This window comes from Ammospiza caudacuta, chromosome 3 (assembly GCF_027887145.1).
Source record: "Ammospiza caudacuta isolate bAmmCau1 chromosome 3, bAmmCau1.pri, whole genome shotgun sequence".
Taxonomy (NCBI): Eukaryota; Metazoa; Chordata; class Aves; order Passeriformes; family Passerellidae; genus Ammospiza; species Ammospiza caudacuta.
In genome coordinates this window covers 29422342-29441824 of record NC_080595.1, presented here as the reverse complement: position 1 = coordinate 29441824, position 19483 = coordinate 29422342, and the positions used below count along the sequence as shown (strand labels likewise).

At 36.1% G+C, this 19483-nt stretch overlaps 1 protein-coding gene across 1 annotated transcript in view; it reads left to right on the top strand.

The window, feature by feature from the left end:
• LRPPRC (leucine rich pentatricopeptide repeat containing) overlaps positions 1-18326 on the top strand; it is an 86854-nt gene extending 68528 nt beyond the window's left edge. Inside the window, exons 31-38 of the mRNA XM_058800912.1 lie at positions 3327-3415; positions 6605-6809; positions 8929-9068; positions 9231-9346; positions 12135-12209; positions 13745-13829; positions 16396-16538; positions 17830-18326. Of these exons, the coding sequence (XP_058656895.1) occupies positions 3327-3415; positions 6605-6809; positions 8929-9068; positions 9231-9346; positions 12135-12209; positions 13745-13829; positions 16396-16538; positions 17830-17886 (910 nt within the window). The 3' untranslated portion in view covers positions 17887-18326. The remainder of the gene's footprint in view (positions 1-3326; positions 3416-6604; positions 6810-8928; positions 9069-9230; positions 9347-12134; positions 12210-13744; positions 13830-16395; positions 16539-17829) is intronic.
• Positions 18327-19483: the final 1157 nt, after the last annotated feature.

The following is a 19483-nucleotide window of genomic DNA, read 5'->3' as shown; positions in this document are numbered from 1 at the left end:
TGCCTGTCCCTGCTGCTGTCTTACCCTGCCCACACTCCCTGGCAGCTGGCTGCCTGCCAAATGCAAAATGGTACATTTGACTGTGATGCCAGTGGCTAAAAGATGACCATAAACCTTAGATCCAACTCTTACACTTCTGAAATAAATCCAACCTGCTGTCACAAGTTATTAGAAGGAAAGGAATCGAATTAACCTTTAGTGAGTTGTATGATACAGCCCTTGCTTTAATGATTGCCTCTAACGTGTGTTCTGGTCAGGTTATAGGCTTTAAAGTGTTCTGACTTGTCAGTGTAGAGTTCAGAAGAACAAGAATTTAGGTTTAAGGGTTTTAAGTCTTTCAATTTATTCAACTAAAACAAGACTGGTGGTTGTCATCAAGTGTGCTCACTGAACGAATACAGTGGATTTGAGAATGCCTGTAGGTGAATTACGTAATGTATAGAGTACTGTAAAAAGTTTTTAGAGCCAATTTAGTTTCTGATGTCCAGGAACAGTCTAGTGTAAGATGATATTGATTATTTTAATGTTTTCTTTAAAAGTGTTTAGATTGGAGAAATGTCTTTCATTGAAAAAGTGTTGCAGTTCTGCTTTCAGAAGAACAAATAGTCCTTTTGCAAATAGCTCTCAGCAACTGGGCTTTATGATAAGTAATGTTTGTGCCTGCAGGATATATGACTTATATTAGAGAAAACTAAATCAGTTTATCGAATTGATCTCCCTGTAATGCAAGTAACTGATAAATCTTTGCAAATAGAATGTGGAGGGGAGATGTGTTAGGGAGTACAAAGAACACCCATAAAATTTAGGTAGTTTGTTTCAGAGAAAATACTCAAGTATCTAAAATGTATTGGAATGTTCTTCAGGGAAGAAGCTTGAAACATTGTACTGAAGATTTGTACTTGGATACACTGCTTTCCTGCTCTACAGCTCAAACAGTTGTAAGGAAGATGCACAAAGTAGTGCATAATTCCAGCAGTAATTTGCAAAATTACTGGAAAAGAAGTGGAAAAGAAGAAAGAAGGTGGTGGTTTGTTCCTAGTATTTTAGGGATTCAGATTTGTCACTTTAGATAAGTGTTTAGATAAGTGTAGTACATAAATTCAAAATTCAGGGGAAAAAATCATTTGAAAGACTGAAAAGGTCAGAGATGTGTTAAGCCTCTGAAGTTTGAGATGTTTAGGAGTAAAGTAACAGGATTTTATAAGAAATTTTCTTCTTGGTTGCTGGTCAAAGCCAACTATGATCTAACCCTGGTGCTTTTCACAACTCTCCTACTCCATCTTGTAGCTTAGAAATGCCAAATAATGACAATCTGAGAAGCTTTTGACAGCTTACTGTTGCATCAAGACAGAAAATGCTTCATATTGGTCGTGTTCATGGCATATCTGTGTGGCTTTTCTTCTAGTAACAAAGTTATGCTTATATTAAGCATTTTTAAAAGCTTTTAAGTTCTAAGTAATTCAGTGAAATAGAGAAAGTGATGGTGTGCGTGCCTGTGATTGAGGAATAACAAATCTGTGTACAGCACACATTACTGGATGCTTCAGAATTTTTCCAGCCTCATACTAAAAAGAGATTACTCCTACAAAGCCTAAATGTGTGTGGTGGTCTGAAACTTGTACAGCTCCTAATATTTTCATAAAATACAGGAAAGCTACCTTAATTTAGATACAAATTACTCATTTGACTGTTTGAAGCCAATTTGAAAGGTAAATAATATGTAGATAGTCTTACTGTGCACATTAGCATAGGCAACAAAATAACTACTTTTTAAATAATTTTAAAACATCCAAGAACTTCAAAATATCCCTCTGTTACCTGAACTGAAAAACTTCCATGAGAAAGTGATGTGGGAGAAGTAAATAGCACTCCTACACTGCCTTTGAAAGAAACAAACACCAGACATCCCAGAACATTACTGATCTGTTGGTCAACCCAAGTGTAGTTGCTTTCACATTCTAGAACTGTTTTGAGGAATATTTACTCCATTTAGTCCAAGAAGTTTTAAATAGAAATTTAGGAGTATTGGAATGATGGATTAGTTCTGTAATAGTAGCTAACATCTATTTAATCACACTAAAGATTGGAAGATTGGAGAAAGTAAATCCTTTGTTATATGTAATTTACAGTCTCATGCATGAATTGTTGACTTAAGGGCTTTGACAGATGGGACAAAGGGAAAAAAAAAGGCGGAACTGAGCAGTGGGTGCTTAGGCAGGGATTAAGGGGATTGGTTGGGAGAGGAAGAAAATCCCGAGTACAGTGACTGCATTTGTGAGCCTGGGAGGCTGAAAGTGACTGAGAGGATAGTCATATTGTGTGCAATGTGAAGGATTTTCTTGGGATTGAGGAGAACAATTTAGCAATGACCCTGCTTACCTCCCAATCCACTCATCCCCTAAGTTCAAGTAGGTAGGCTGCTCAGTTGTTTGCCACAAGATGATCAGTGAGGCTTATCTTGATTGCTGATATGGTAAATGGCAATGCCCCCCTTTGCTCTGTTGAGATTTTGTAATCTAGAAATGAACATTTGTAAAGTTATCCTTATATATTAAAAATGGAGCTTGGCTATATGTCATTTAGGAGCAGGAACATTTTGTAGTACAAGACCGATGTGATTGCTGGTTAGTCTCTTTTGACTAATTTCCAGAGTGTTAGCAAAGCTTTAGCAGGGTTGCTAAAGTAAAGGCTGTCTTTGCTCTACTTACATGAAGTTTTGTATTACAGGAGACAAGGAATTGATAAGCAAAATACAATTTTAATGTGGCTAAGGCAGCAAATGTAGGATGTTCGCTTTAAAACCTGTATACATCTAGATGACAGAAATTTGAAAATTAATCAACCAAATGATATGGTGTTAGTTCATAATATGCTTTAGTTTATGTTTAAAATATACAGTGCTGAAAATAAATGTTTCATTTTTATTGCTGAAAGAATAGTTTTATATTTTATAATTATGGTGACTATTGAAAAAAGAAGAAAAAGTATCCAGCTTAGGATACAACAGAACAATGCAGGGCATGCAGTTATTTTAGTCATCTAATATGTCAGCATTCAAGAATCTGAACCGATTGTTTAAAAAAAATCTTGTACTTTGTTTCTTTTGTTGCTCACTTCCAACTTTGTCATCTGTCAGAATGCAAAAAAAAATTATCCTTCTATAACCATTGACAGGATAACACAAAAGCTGTCTCCAGGTCGATATTTTGCAGCAATATTTTTAACATACGAACAGTAGTTTTTATAATTTCACCTTGGTGCTCAACCATTTATTATCGTATCAGAAGCATGTCAGTAATTCCTTTCTAAATGTCTGCTTCTTTTAGTGCTGAGACCCACATCAAGGGCTTCACACTGAACAGTGCTGCCAGCAGCCTCCTCATCATATCGCAAGTTAGGCGGGATTATTTGAAAGGTATGTCACAATGCTTGACCTTTACGTCACATTAATGCCTCTGCAGATTTTTCTTGTAACGCCCTTCGAATACTTGGATAAAGGAGTCCATTTAGCAAATTACCTGCTTATCAAGAGCCTTTTGTGGTAGCTGAGAGACGTAAATTACTGTACATGCATTTATAATACAGCTTGAATATGAATGTACTTGTCATTTGACCACTTAGTCCAGTTTCCATTCCATTTAACACAAGATGGGTTTTCTTAAGATGAATCACAGCTCTTCAGACATGCAAAATTTGTGCTCCAGAACGAGAGAAAGTACAGGCTTTCAAGTGCGTTAAAATTCACAGCACAAGTCATTTTGCTTTGGAAATTAACATACTTTAGAGCATCTGAAACAATTCCCAGCAGTTGTTTCTTGCATATTGTGTTGGTTGTGTGAGATACCAGATGAGTTAAATTGACTGTTAAATGTGCATGATTGTGAACTAAATGATTATAATATTGATTTAAAAACTTAATCAAATACTTTTTAATAGTTCTCAATGCCAACAGTAACAGAATACTCTGTTTGGTTTTCTTTTTAATGTAACGATGATAGTGAAGAAAATGGTGGCTGAAGAGTACGTAAGGGTACCCAACAAGATGGTGCATAAAGTTTACAGTTGTTTTATTTTAGTCCTCAGCATTGGCTGCTTTGCAGCCTAGAGATCAGCTCCACAGAGTTATGTCCTACTTATGTAGTTGGGCTGTAGAAGTGTTGTGATGGAGGAAAACTCTGCATGCAAGTAATTGTACATGCAGGGCAATGTCTTTTATCTGCATGCAAGCCTAAGTACAGTGTTGATACATATTTTTGTCAGTACCTTTAGGCATTAAAGCAGCTATGTACAAATTCAGAAAATCCACTTTTGATTTTAACATCATTACGTTTTAGTTAATTCCATCATACATAGCTGTGCTAGTAACTCATACCCATGTAACATCAGCTACATTAAAATACTCAAGATGAGCATTTGGACACGTCTTCTCACTTGTACTCTTTGTTTCCTGTGGCTGATAAACCTGTCTTCTTCCTCATTCAGTCTCCAGTTTCATGTCATTGGCAGGTGTCATCCACTGAAGTATTTGTGATGAATGCCATTGTTCCTTTTGCTCTTGGCAGATCTTTTTTTGCTGCTTTGAAGGCCATCACCTGACTTTCCTTTCTGATTTTATTCTCATAAATCTTCTCTGCTTTCTTCTCTAATATGCCATAAATTTTACCAGTTCTTCCTGAATGTTGCACACCAAAAGTCTTCCCTTCTTCAGAACATCAGTGATGTTTCGATATCCTGCTAGTCTCTTGCACTGCGGTTCTTTTAGCTAGCATACTAAATCCTGTTACATCAACTCTCTTCCTTGTTGTACTCTAAAAATCTCACTTTCTGCACAATGCAAAGTTTCTCAATCTTGTGGAATTACATTACTTTGCAAAATTATATTTTCTTATATCTTGTGCATTGAACAAGTTTTATCTAACAATTTTATTGAATAGTCACATTTAATCATTGTTTCTATTTTAATTTGAGATATACTACTTTGTCTAAGTGAAACTTATGCAAGTTACTGAGTATTTCAGCCATACAGGTCATTTTCTAAGGCTCACAGATTACCCAAAACATTTTTGGCATGGTGTTTTTGTAGTCTTTTGTTGGTGAGGTCCATTTGACCTACATCCTGTGATGGCTTTCATTTCTGTAAAACCTGCTTGCTTTTTACCACTTACATACCTCATTTAGTTCATCAGCATTCTTTGCTGTACAATGTGGTGCAGTTAAAAGGTTTTCTGGAGGTACTAAAGTGTACTCCTAAGAGCTCTGATATCTTCTAGCAAGAACTTGGTAAAAACCAGGTTACGGTCAGAACTTGAGTTTGGTGGTAGGAAATTTGCAGAGTTTGTAGAAGTTTATTTTGAAAGATGCATGGTTGGTTTCCACAAGCATATAGTTACCTGTGGAATTACCCACTATGCTACTAGTACCTTACTTCTTGCAGTAGTTCTGCACATATGGAGCTTTCAAATCTTTTCTGTCCTTGTTCTTGAGAAGGCTGGTTGCACTCTGTGCTAGAGGGAGGCCCACACCTAGTTAGGAGAGAATTGGAACTTGGCATGTCTTCTGAGATTGCTTGTTAAAAGTTGGGAATCTTCCTCCCCCCCATGTATTGCTCCTTATTTTCCCTAAAAAGAAGAATATGGGGCAGAAAAAAAAACTTCCTGTGAAGGAAGCCTAAGCATAAAGGATGTTTTTTGCTTCCTCTCATGTAAAGGGTAGTTACTTGATTTCTGCAGTACCTGCATATTGAATTGGAATGGCAATGCTGTGGAGTTCATGTGGGTGTATATTATGCTAGGAGTGTTATCCCTTGGTATTATAATTATCATCTGTGATTAATCCTGCCTGTGCTGGTAAGGAATAAGAGATTTTTACCAGAGGGGCATGTCTTTCTCTGTGTGTTTGCTCATGGATAACATAAACTGACAAGAATTCTGCTAGGAGAAACGAGGGTGACTTCATCAGCTATGGGTTTGGGGAATTTGTGGCAGATGGACAGGAGATTGACCTTGTGTGTTTTTAACATGTAATTGCTATAATCCTAGGAGTTTCTGAGGTAAGGGTTGAGTTCTTGGTTTTGGTTCTTGCAAGGAAACCTGTATCCCATAATTCTATTTAAAAATTAAATTTGGGGAAACAAAGCTTTCATGCACACTTAAAAAGAGAAATCTCAGTATTGTAATTCATCAGTTTCTGTAATGGACTACATTTTTAGGCTATATTTATTCTTAAATATACGACATTTTTTGTTTTTAGTGAAGGAAATTGATTGCGGTTTGGGGAAGAAAAGAGTCAGGACTTCAAAATCATAAGAGAGGATGTTTATGACACACCTGCTTTCCTTGAGCCGGTTAAAAACAAATTATTCCAATGTTGAAAGTAGCTTAATCCTTCTTATTATGAGATATTATGGCCTTTCAACCTAAATTATTGTCGAAAGTTTTTGTTTGTGTATATGTATTCAAGTTAGAATTCACTCTAGTGATTGCAGGGCTTAAAGAATTTTTTTTCTGTACTTATTTTTAATGGGTAGGATTAATGATACCAGCAGCATGGTGCTTTCTGAACTAAAGTCTGATTTCTGTTTCCCTTATTTCTTTACCATTGTTAGATGCCTTGGCTGTTTTAAAAGGAATGCTTGACAGTGGTGTGTTGCCTACTAGAGCAGCAGCTACTGCTCTCATTCAGGCCCTGGCAGAAAAAGGAGATGTAAAGAGCCTGCAAGTACTTGAAAACATCCTGGGAGACGTCACAAAATCCATTCGTTTACCTGACTCACTAATCTCTAATGCAATTGCATTGGCTCATACAAAAAGGTAAGTATTTCTAGGACTGTGTATTTAATTATTTTCTGCAATGTGCTGGGAAATCTCTTGCATTATCCATTTCATTGTGTTTCCATTTTTACAGTGTCCCAGATGTTGAAATTCTAGTTGAGTATAGTGTGCAGTTCCGTTCTGGTATTGTCTCCCATACAAATTTGGGGTTGGAAATTGAATGAAATAGAGATATAATAACTGTGAAGCATTAAGGTCTTTTTTGGTGCTGTAATTTGATACTTTTGTTCCAATGTGCATGTAAAGTGTTTCCTTGGTGTTAGATCAAAAGCTCTATGAAGTCTGAAGGTGAAATGGAAGTACTTCATCAAACGTAGCACCCAGAGATTATATATATATGTATGTATGTATGTATGTATGTATGTATGTATGTGTATATATTACATCAAAAGCTCTATGAAATCTGAAGGTAAAATGGAAGTACTTCATCAAACATAGCACCCAGGGATTATATAAATATGTATTAAATATATATATTTTTTGTTGTTGTTTGTTGGAAAGAAAAATCTACTACCTGTTCCAGCAGTTGAAATGGCAGTATATTCTTGAACTCTTATTGTCTTTACCTTCAAAATGTGAAAGCCAGATGTGTATCTGTGAAGTGAGGTCTTTCCAGTATGAGCTAAAAAAGCTTGGCTGATACTTTAGGCCACAGTTTAGTCATCATAGTTATCCCCACACTTCCTAGTATCCAGTGATTCAGCTGTTGGTTCAGTATTGTGCTCTGTGTGCATTTCTAGTTTAGTTGATACATTGGTACTTTGCTGGTTTATCCTTTGTGTGTAAAACTGCATGAGAAAGCACCTGGAGGAGAGAGGGCAAGGTCAGCTTCTCCAATACACTTTGCAGGGACCAGTCTTCAGGAATCCTCCATATTCTGTTGTTTCATTTCAAACTAGTTTTGTTGGGTGGACCTCCTGTGCCTGGCTTGGCAGGAAAGCTGTAGAGCTCTGTAGTACATCACAGATTCTTGGTTGCCTCAGGCATGCCAGGCCACAGGGAGCAGATCCCAGTGGTCCTTGGCACATAGTTCTAGTGCATGGACTTGAATGTAAATTAAATGCTTCACATGGGAGACACTTCATTATTTGTGTTATAATATGCCTATTTTCCTGTATTTCCATGTCATAAAAGTGTGGCAAATCAGGCTGTGCTCTTAAGATGGAGTTTGGTGACAAGTATAAATAAATAAATTTCCATGCAGGTAGGGCACCAGCTTTTCCCATACCAAAACTAACTTGATGTATGAAAAGACTGAGCAGTGTAAATAATATATTCTTAAATTATATTCTTCTATATATTCTTAAATACCTTGTAATCTCATCTTTATAACTCTGAAAAACAGATTCTTACTGATATTTCCAATACAATGTTCATTTTTTGGTTTTTCAAAGCATTTTTTCATAGCTTTTACATGTGCTGCATTGCTGCTTCACCTAAAAGCATTCATTGTGCTCAGTTTTCTCTTTCAATTTAATTAGGTTTTACAGTGGACTGGTAAGAGGTGTTGTCATTTGAACTTTTTAGAATGCTGGAAGTAGAGTTTACACTTTGGTGAATACTTCTTGCATTATTTTATTAGCATTTGCTATATTTAAGCCTTAAGATTAAAAGCAAATAGATGTAATGACCAAATGACATTTAGTACTGTCTTTTGCATCCAAAAGGGCAGGCATGGAAAAATCAGGTAAATAATTAATTACATTGCATAAAAATACTTAAGTTGCATGCATTAATTATTCAGATATCCTCTGTTAATGTTTAGATTTTACCTTCTAGATTTGCAGGATGCATTTTCCTAAAGCAGAATGCTGAACTCTTCTTTCTTAATGAGGAATAAAGTGTGTCCAAAATACCTAAACTTTGCACAGGTCAAAGGCCATTTAAAGTGACTTATTAATTGATTTATTCACTCAGTCATAAATTGTTTCACGTTTACAATATCTGAGCGAATAATTTTTTTTGGTCAGTGTTTTTTCATCAGCTATTCCTGGTAAATACAAGCTTGATGTAGAAAACAAAAACTTCATTTTAATTGCTTCTTTAGGTTTAGAAATCTTGATTTCAGAAACTGAGCCAGTTCAATCTCTTTTCCTAGCAATGACCTTGATGCTGCTGTGAAATACCTTGAGCCTCTGCTTATCTCTGGTGCACAGAATCCTGATCAAGCTGTCAGAAGTATTTCCTATTTGTTAAGAAAGGTGTCTGAGGAAGGATTAGAACCAGCTTTGGAAAAATGTAAGTTAATTGCAATGATATTTAAATGTTCTGACTCGACAGAGGTGTTATGAAAGAGCTATTACACATAAAACTTGCTCAGTCAGCATAAATCATGCCTGTGAAGTTTGCAAAAGCAGCTTTTCAATCCAAGCTTTTCCTCATGTTCTCATCATTTTGCAGTTGGTGCGATGGCAGAACGAGTGGCCAGTCAGTGTGGAATGTACAGACCTGTCACAGATCTTTTCCTTCAGTATATCACTGCAGGCAGAGTGGATGATGCCAGATCGTTGATACAGGTAATGACATAACAAGAGGAACAGAAATGCTTAGAGCTCTCCAAAGGTTAACTGAGAAATTGTCACAAAGTGATGTTGTGCAGCTGCTGGGATGCATTTGAATTACGGTGTGAGTAGCAGTGCACCCTTTACACTAAACCATGGACTCATGCTCTAGTGCTGAGGGTAGCAGTGCATGCCAGAGTCAGGGGTGGTTTTTGTCTTCCAGTAACATGAAGGGAATAAAGGAAGTATTTGTATATTGCACATATTTTTTCTCCAAGTTCTCTGTTAGATGTCAGTTGCTTCCTGCAAACCATTTCCTTGAAACTTCTCACCTAATTTCCTAAGTGCTGTAAACACGATATCCTACAGCTGTACAGTTTGCAAAACAAGCAGGCAATAATTGCTTGTCATGGACTTCACTTGGCTGTAATATTGTATATATTGTATTCAGGGTTGGTTAAGAGTTGAATTTGCTTTCTAGTTGTCACAGATGCATTAAACCCCAAATGCTGGTCTCTGGGTCACAGTCTCAGCTAATTTAGGAGTTGAGACAGCTGCATTTGTGCCAAGCTAAAGACAAGCCAAGCAAGAGGTGGGGTGAGCTGTGGGTGCTTGGAGCAGGCTCTGTCAGGAGGCTCATCCAAGCAGGTGATAGTGCAGCAGTCAGACTGATGTGTGCATAGGCTCCTGCCTCAAATCAGGGCCTCTTATCATCTCCTGATAGTGCATGCTACTCATTTACCAGTGCCTAAGTATTTTAAACTCTTAAAGAAAAAGCTCTGATTCATCCATGACATATTTTATGATATTCCAAGACACTACCAACAAAGCTGATCTGTTACTTCTGCTGCAGTGTGAGGGTGTATTCCTTGTAATTCCCTTACTTTGTGCAGGGCTTTGCCTAACTGGTGATCTGAATATTAAATGAAAAGGAGACTACAATTTTGCCATAAAACCCTCTTGCTATATAGCTTGAAACATCAAAATGCAAAAAATTCTCGAGTTATTCCACTCTTTCTGATTTATTGATTGCTCTTTGATTGCTCTTTGCTTGAAATGGAATGAGTAAATGAAAATTGGGTACTTTTTTTCTTTTGTGAAGATAAGGTTTTTTTCATTTTTAAGTAAAATGATACTATTCCTAAAATTTTCCAGAACATGGAATAATATACATGTATATATTTGTGGAATTTGTTACAAGAGCATCTAACTGTTAGAATTAAATTCATGGCTCTATAGCATACTTGAAATAACCTTGTATACATTGTATCTTAATGGACAATTTAAAAATACCTTGTTATAAGTGGATATTTACAGGTAAGCTTGAGTTATAAATTCTTTGTCTAGGAGAAAAATAGGGGATTTTATGACTCAGGAAAAACTTTGATTTTATGACTCAGGAAAAACTGGGTTAAACATTTGTGACTGCTATGTGGATCAAGTGTTTCACTAATAGTAATCCACCAACTGGAGGATAGCAATAGTCACTCTGCATTGTTATATTTTGGAAATTAAACAACAATCTAAATAAATACTTTGCTTGTAATCTAAAATATTAGGATATACATGAAGACTCCATGGTTTCAGAAATGCATCTAAGAGTCTATTTAAAAGTTTATGGAACAGCTGCAGTGTCTGTTACTGTCTGGAGGGAGAATGCTTTTACTGATGAGAGTCGGAAGGGATTTGATATTTCAGCATGAAAGGGAGCTGTGGATAATGTTTCTCAAACTAGACTGTTTCCTGTCAGAGCAGTTACTGGCAGTAGGTGAGAATGGCTAGAACTGGTAACAAAATATTGCAAGTTTCTCTCATCAGTGTTTTGCCCCTATTCAGCACCATAAAGGCACTTCTTGTCTGTTTGCCTAAAGGAGGGAACCTTCACACCTTTTCACCTGGACTTTAAAGAGCTTGTAAACATATTACTTCAACAGAATATTCATAATGGCATAACCCAAATTTTCTTGTTTGCAAATGTCTACAATACTAGTTGAATATAGGAAAATCATAGTATGTGTTTTCATATGCACAATATTCTCTTTTTCCTGTGCGTTTTGGTGCTGATATCACACAGCTGGTAAAAAAACCACACTCTGCATTTTTAAGAGTTCTAACACTGACATCTTTGAGGAACACACACTTAATATTGTCTTGTATATTTTATTTTGTCCTTGTTTCTAAAGTAAGATCAATTTTTGATTTTTATCTGGTCTGTCTCAAACTTTTTTAAGTTCAACTTCTCTTTCTCAAACCCTGTCTATTGCAGTTAAAGCCTTTTATAAAATAGAGAGATTGAAATCAGTCCTTTGTATGCATAAGTGTAGGTAATTATACTTTAAAGAGAACTTGCTTTGTACATTTTAATTTTTATAAAGAAACGAGCAGTTATCTCCCTGACACCTTATTAAATGTATAATTAACCTTATGATCCCTAGCTCACTTGTGAATGCTTGGCAGTATAATTGGAGAGGAATAGTGTTTCTCTTTTTCATTCTTTTGCAGTCCTAAACCTCGTTTTTGTGGTATATTTGAAGTATTAGTTTAATTCTTTCCCCTATTGTTTTAAACAAACTTTATCCCTACCATTTAAAAAATGTTTACCAATGAAGTGCATTAAATGAACTTGGTTTGTGGTTGGTTTTTTGGTTTTCTTGTCAACCTAATATTCAATTATTTACCTTATAAATTGGTAATATGTTAGTATATTGTTTTAAGCATCTGTAATTGGCTATTTTCACCTTGGTAATTTTGTTTAACAGTAACCTACTTATGTCTGCTGCATTAATCATTTCTTTGTCTTCAGAGGTGGGGTGGAATAGTTCAGGAGAAGAGAACTTTAGGGCGTTTTTTGGCTAGATCAGCATCTCAACCTGGACAGGTACAATATTTTTTTCATGTATACAATTTCATATGTTGCAAAATGCTATTTCATCAACCTTTGTTAAAGGGTTTTGAACTTCACAGTTGACGGCTTTACTGGGTTTCTTGAGGAGGGGGAGGTTAATTTGCAGAGCTGGTTATATTTAAAGAACAGTTTACATTATGGAGCATGATGGAAAGGAGGATGTACTTCATATTTTTCTATTGTTTCAGTTATTTCCTGCATTTTCCATGTTACACTGTACATCCTGCAAACATTGTGCTTAGAATGTTTTACTGCATTATCCAGTTCAGTTTCACAATCTGAAAGTCCTTATTTTATTGGCTACCTTGTACAAATACAAATGCAAGTTAAAACCTCAGCCTCTCTCTGATAAAATGCCTCTGTGTTTACATTAAAAGACACATTCCATATTACTTGTTATGGTGGTTTGGACATGTATCTACTTGGAGCATCTGTTTAGATTCCTGGCTTTGTCCTCATTCCCTGTAATTTGAAATGCTGTTTATATACTTGCTCTACTCCTATCCCTCCCTCCTCCTATTGCCCCCTTAAAGTAAACAGAATAACCCCAAAACAAATAAAATACAAATCCAAAGGCCAACAAAGAAACTCCAACCCACACAAAAAAGCCTTAGAACTCACTAAAATAATCAAACAACCCCCCACCCCTCAAACCCGACACTGAACAACAACCAAAAAACCCTGAAATACACACCCAAGCAAAACCATATGGGTTTCTCTTTCATAAAGGAGCAGCATCAGGAACATCTAGCACACAAACTAGAATAATTTTTTTTTCAAATGAGTCAAATGCATATTTATGTTTTGTGGGAATTGCATTAAATACTAGTAGATTTAAAGTTCTTCTCTTGAAGTGATGATGATAAATACAATGTGATAAACATTGTTTGGTGTCTATAAGAAGGAACTAAAAATGTGTAAGTTTCCCAGCTCATCAAGCTGAAATTTTACTAACACATCAAAGTTGATAGTGTGTGATAAAGATGTTCTTCATTTCAGTAAACTGCTTTTAATTTAAAACCTAAAAATTTTTGAAACTGCAATCAGAGGCTGAGGGAAGGAGGTTCTAAATTTAAGCACATCAGTTAGTGATCGGACTCCTTTTAAGCATTGATCATTGCTGCCATTGACCTCTGGGTCATTGAAGGATGCTGAGTGTTTTGCAGTTTTCCTAAATTGGTTGTAATCCTGCCATATTCTTATTGATACATTAATTGACTACTTGAAGAAAAAACAAGACACTAATGTTTAGGATACTTGAGTATAGATTTTAGATCTGTATTGCATTAATTGCATTTTGTGCTTAATTGTTTTTACTATTTCATATCTGCAAAATTTTGGGAAGGAAATTATTGTACATACTTTGAGTCACACAGTCTATTCTTTGTTACCAGTACAGTTTATTTCACTTTAAAACTGTGCAATCACTGTTCTGAATTTGGTGACTTCATTTTGTTCTTTAAGATTTCAAGTTCATGGTTTTTTTGTATGTGCATTAAATCTCACAGGCCAAGAGGATTGAGGCACTTGTGGAACTGATTCCTGACCATCTTGATCCAGCAGTGGTGTACCGGTACCTCTTGAGATGTTATGGTAAGCAGTGCTTCTTGGAACAGTGTTTTGGTGAGAGCTCTGGAGACATTCAGAAAGGTCATGCAAGCCCTTACTTTACAGTTCAAGTCATAAAGAGGTGCAGGGGTTATCTGATGCTTTTCTTGTTTCAGTCTGTTGGATCTGTATGCTGTTCTGGCTGTTAGGATGAAAGAGCAACCAGCTGACACAAGCCATGAATCCTTTACTTAGAACCTTAAGTAGAGGCTTCATGGAATAAGAAAGAATCCATCCTAACCCATGGGGAAAAATGCTGTAGAAATGAATGACTTTTAAAATGAATTTAGCTTTTTTCCCCCAAAACATGTAGTAATATTGGTTCCTTTTATGTGTGCGTGTGTAGGTTTCAAAATCATAAGTGATGTGTTCAATCAGTAATGTGAAACAATCTTATTGTTATTAGTGTAAATTATATATACATCTTATAATGTAGCCAAAGTTAGTATTCCAGATGTCTGCATTTGAATTTACATAAATAGTTGAAATACTTATCAGTTCTCTTTATAGCTGAAGTCAGAAGAGACCACCTCTAAAAAAGTCAAGTTTTTTGTTTATGCATGTTTATTTGCAAGGCTCACTCTTGAAAAACTAGGACAAACAGCTCCTATGGCAACACAGGCATCTCTGTGCTGTAGAGTCCTTTGCCTTTTGTACTCTGATACTGTCCTCCAGTTTTATAACAGGGAGTAAATCCTTTTCACATGTGATACAAGCAAAAAAGAACAAGGACAGAAGCCTTTGTGTACCAGTCTATCACAGAGGAGATAAATAGGAATAATTAGGTAAAACATTTCAAACACTTAGAAGATATGGTGTTAAAGGAATACAAACATACTTATTTGAATCAAGTTGTAGAAGTGCTGTGATTGTTATCTAACTTAGAGAATTTACTTGCTTAGTAATATTGCAAAGAGCAATCACTACCAAAATTGTTTAGCCCTGTAACAGATAGGTTCAGGTTCACAGCAGGGTATGTTTTTTAACATGTTTTCATAAAACAAAAAATTGCCCTTTTGTCACCAGCACTGTACTTGCTGCTTTATGCTGTCATTAGTCCTCTGCTGCTTTAACTTTAGTAAAAATTCTGTAAGTAAGCTAAACTATTCACTATCCTTCCTAACTCTGCATGATGGTAGAGCAGTTTCATAAAGAGATTGCTGAGAATCAATCACTTGCCCTGCTGCACCCACAACAGTGGTTAGAGTGTATTGAACAGTGAAGCTACACTCTGTATGAACAGATGCTTGCTGTACTCTCTTCAGGCAGAAATGTACCTGGTTCCTAGCAGGTTCTAGAGGAGACACTCAGTACCAGCATAAAGAGTTTTAAAAGCTGTTCCCAGGTCATTCTGTGCAAGCATCTTACCTGTATGAGACATTGATCATTTGATCATTAAAGGAATCATCAGCAAAATATTTAGCACAACTGAAAATGAGAAGGCTTAGATTGTGCTCTAGCTATGAGGGGTAGAAATAAGTTCTTTTAAATAAAAGTTGCTGGGTTTTTTTAATTTCAAAGTTACTACTAAGCTTTCAAACATGCTTTCTTGTTTTGCACCAAATCCAACCCTGTATTAACATTAATTTCTTCACTCAAAAATTTTCTCCTTTCAGGCCATTGTTATTTTTAATTAGAAAAGGCTATGAAACATGGCAGAGGATTGTTATTACCGCAGTTGGTAACTGTTTCTAATTAACAAAAAAAAAGGGCAAATAAAATTATAATTGTTTGTGTTTAGCAAAGATATAGTAGAACATAGATCACAGCTGAAAGAAGCTTTATCATCTGTCAGGCATCCATGATGGAACAAATAAAAGGACCTTTACTCCTGTCCTTGTCCTGAGATAAGATCCACTGCCAGGGCTAGCTTTCCTTCAGTCTGGTGAGATGCACAATCCTTTGCTGTACACCTTTTAGAAAAAAGAAATATGTAAAATCATGATTGTGTGGTCCATTAAATGCAATCTAAGTATTACCTCTTTTTGTTGGTGTTTCCCCTACAATAAATCTATTTTAAAGTTGTAGAAAGTTAACAATTTCTATGCTTTCATTAAGCTGTCATTTCATGCAGTTTTTGCAGTAGCCTCCCACATCAAAAAAGGAGCTCAGCCACTTGCCAGATGTGAGTGGGAAGCTCTTTCTCATGAGAAAGGGACACAGGCTATCCATTTCTGCACAAAGCTTTTTTTTCCTTTATGAACCATTGCTTTTATAGCTCCTGTGGTTGCGAAGATGATGTTTCCAAATGTGAACAAGTAAAACCTGAGACAGCTCCCATACTGCAGGTGTTTGTGTTCTCCCTCCCAGGGAACAGAATGAATTTAACTGGACATGATGGCTTCCTTGGTGTTTACAAGGTGTAGGAACTGTTGTACTGCTTCTAGGACCCTGGGGACAGCAGTGAAACTGTCAAGGGTCGCTTCAGTTTCATCCCAATGCTTCTCAAGCAAATGTCTGAGCAGCAGTCGATGGTTAAGCATGAGTAAAAATAGGTGGAAAGAGAAACAGGTAACCATTGAGATGTTTTGGGTTCTATTTTTTTCCTCAGAATTGGATGGGGATGTTGCTTCTGTAAAGGCTACGTATGAGAAAGCAAAAGCGAAGAATGTAGAGCTGCACGAGATCACTTTGAAATCTTTAGCAACTTTTCTGAAGAAAGTAGGAGAGCCTGTCCCTTTCACTGAACCCCCTGTGAGTATTTCCTAATTAAGAAATAGAGCTGCAGACTTGTGTATGTTCAATATTAATAAAACAAATTGCATGAATAATTACATAGGGACTAGGTCTCTGCAGAGATTCCTCAGAGGAGGTAATGTGTGAAGTCCTGGGTGTTGTGGGAGCTGTGGTAATCTTGCATTGGATTTGACTTGAGGAAATAAAACGCCTTGGGGCTTATGATATCTAAACTGCCTCCTTATCAGGCACTCATCTACAGGTGTACCTCAAATCTCCTTGGGGCATTCTTCTAAGCAATTGGACTTGAAAACGCGTGCAGAAATTGTTCTTCAGTAACAATTAATGGCTTCTAGTTTTCATTAATTAGTGTTTTGTGTCTTGTATAAGTTGCTGAGCTAGTAAGATGGAATTTTAGAACTGTAGGAATTATTTTTCTGTTGCAGCTTTGCTTCTAGCTGCCCTGCCAAGATACCTATGCACTGTGCAAACACATATTGCTTGAGGGTGACAAACAGCATGATATTAAATCTGTAAAGATTGCAAATAGTTCTGCATCATTCCTTTGACTAATTGTTTACCAGTACCATTTTTGCTAAGCAGATTTTGAAGACATTCTCTTTTCCATTCCCTCAGCAAACCTTTTATTGCAATTTTCTCACCACTTTTTATATTCTAAAAAAATGTTCTGTAATTTGGTGAAGACTGGCTATATACTGTTTCTCTATATTGCTTCATGATAAATGTGATTTTTAATTTGGAAAGAGTTGGAGAAAATTTTGGCGCAAAATATTTAGTTTAGTCTTTCAATGATTATGGTGGGTTTTTTCTGCAGCTTTTCTGCAGCTTTACATAGTTTATAGTCTGATTTTTTTGTTTGGACTGTAAATTTAAAACATAGAATGTCTGTTTCTTATATGTAGCTAGTGAAAATAAGAGTGTTTTTTCCAAGTCACTGGGATGATTCATTCCCTGTTCAATTTTTCTCTAATGCAGCTTGGTCTTTAAAAACGTTTCAATTTTTTTGACACAATTGCAGATTGAAGTTAAAAAGTATTTTCATTTTAAAATGAAATTGATTATATTATTGCATTTAGTAATAGAAGCTTCATTATGCATTTTTGGCAAGGTTTTCCTTTTCCTTTTATTCACTCTCTCTGGTATTTCTCCTAATTATACAGACTTCAATACAGATCTAGTTTTGCATGACAGAGAATAATAGATTTTGTCAGGACATGAGACTTTGTTCAGAATTAGTAACTTTTCAGCTGAAACAAGGTTGAACTTGTTTATTCCACTCTGTTTATAGGAGCCTCTCAAGGTCTATGTGGAAAAATGGAGGAATAGAAGATCAGCAGCATCATGAACAGACGGTTTTACAATTTAGTTGTTTATGAAATTGTTTAAATACTACACTCAATAAAAACTTTAAAAAGCATGTTATGTGTAATTAATTTAAATCTGTGATTAACATCACTTTCTGTAACTGCAGTTGATAGAAACATTTATTAATGGAAATGCTGTTAAAATTGCTAATGAAATATCAAGGTGCAGCCCTGTGAGATATTTCCATTTTGATGTATGATCTGCTGTAAACTCAACTGGTTTTTTGCCCCTGTTGATTTGCCAGATATATGTATATCAAGAAAGTTGCTAGAGGGGTACAGAACTGTAACTGAAGGAGACTGTCTTGTCCTTGTTCTTTGCCTGGTCAGTGTACTTTGGGGTGAAAATATGAGGGTGAAGAACATAATCCTTAGGATTCAGCTGTATCTACACAGAAAATAAACAATTTTTTAAAGTTTTCTCTTAATTGTACTTTCTTGTGTTAAGCATCTTGGTAGGGTGTTGGCTATTATATGTAAAGACAAAATACTTTCACCTTTTATACTAGCCTTGTGTGCTGTAGTCATATAGCATTTCATTTTCATAACTCTTAGTCCAGTTAATTTTATGGATACAAGAACTCCATATCCATGAAAACATGTCCTTTAAACAAAGCAGTACCTATTCTTTGCAGGGGTAGCAATTTTTACTTGCTGGGAGACTGGTGGACATTTTTTATTTGAAGGAATGTGGGAGAACAGCCATTCTGAGATGATATTTTACAGCTCAGAGTTGTGTGATCATGGAAATAAGACATGTCTAAGTTACAAAGATTAAATATTAGGTAGAAAATACATCCATTATCTCTGCATTATGGAAACTCACAAATGTGCACATTGGTATTGCAAATGGAATACGTTGCCCGCTGAGTACCTCAAACAGGTTTTACTGAAATGAAAGATTGTTTCTGTGCATTTCAGCTTTGTTTATTAATCCTTAAATTTTCAGCCATATCTTAACTGAGATATCTTTCTTAGGTTTTCCCACATAGGCAAAATAGTGGTAATTAAAAATTTATGTGTTGGTTCAAGGCTTTGGCAAAATTTTGCAGGACTTGCATGGTCAAAGAAAGAAATTCAGACTTAATTTTTTTAAAGTTAAAACTCCCAATTTAATTAGTTATTATATTAAGAAATACACAGAAAAATCCTGCTGTCGTTTAAAAATGAGGCTTCACTGATCAGGAGGGGGAGAGTGGTAAATTTTGTTCTCCAGGCAAGCTGGATGAGTGCAAGCAGTGTCTGCCTCCTCGGTGGCGTGGTTTTGCAGTGACCTTCATCACTCCACGAGCGTCGACTCGACAGCACACGGCGGCTACATGCCTCGAACCGCCTCGCACCCTTTGTTCCTGCCTTGTCAAGATAAGGCATTAACGTCTGAAATTTCATTCACAGCCTAATGGTTGTGTGCCCTATCTGAAAGCAAGCCTAGGCAGGACTCAGTTTATTTCATTTCACAAATGGAGATGGTTCTTTTTTCTAAAGCTGCAGCTACATTACATGAGTTTCAATGTAATAGCAGCATAATTGAAGACTGTGTCAACTAGTTGGCAACCCTTTCTCTGGTGCCACAGCTCT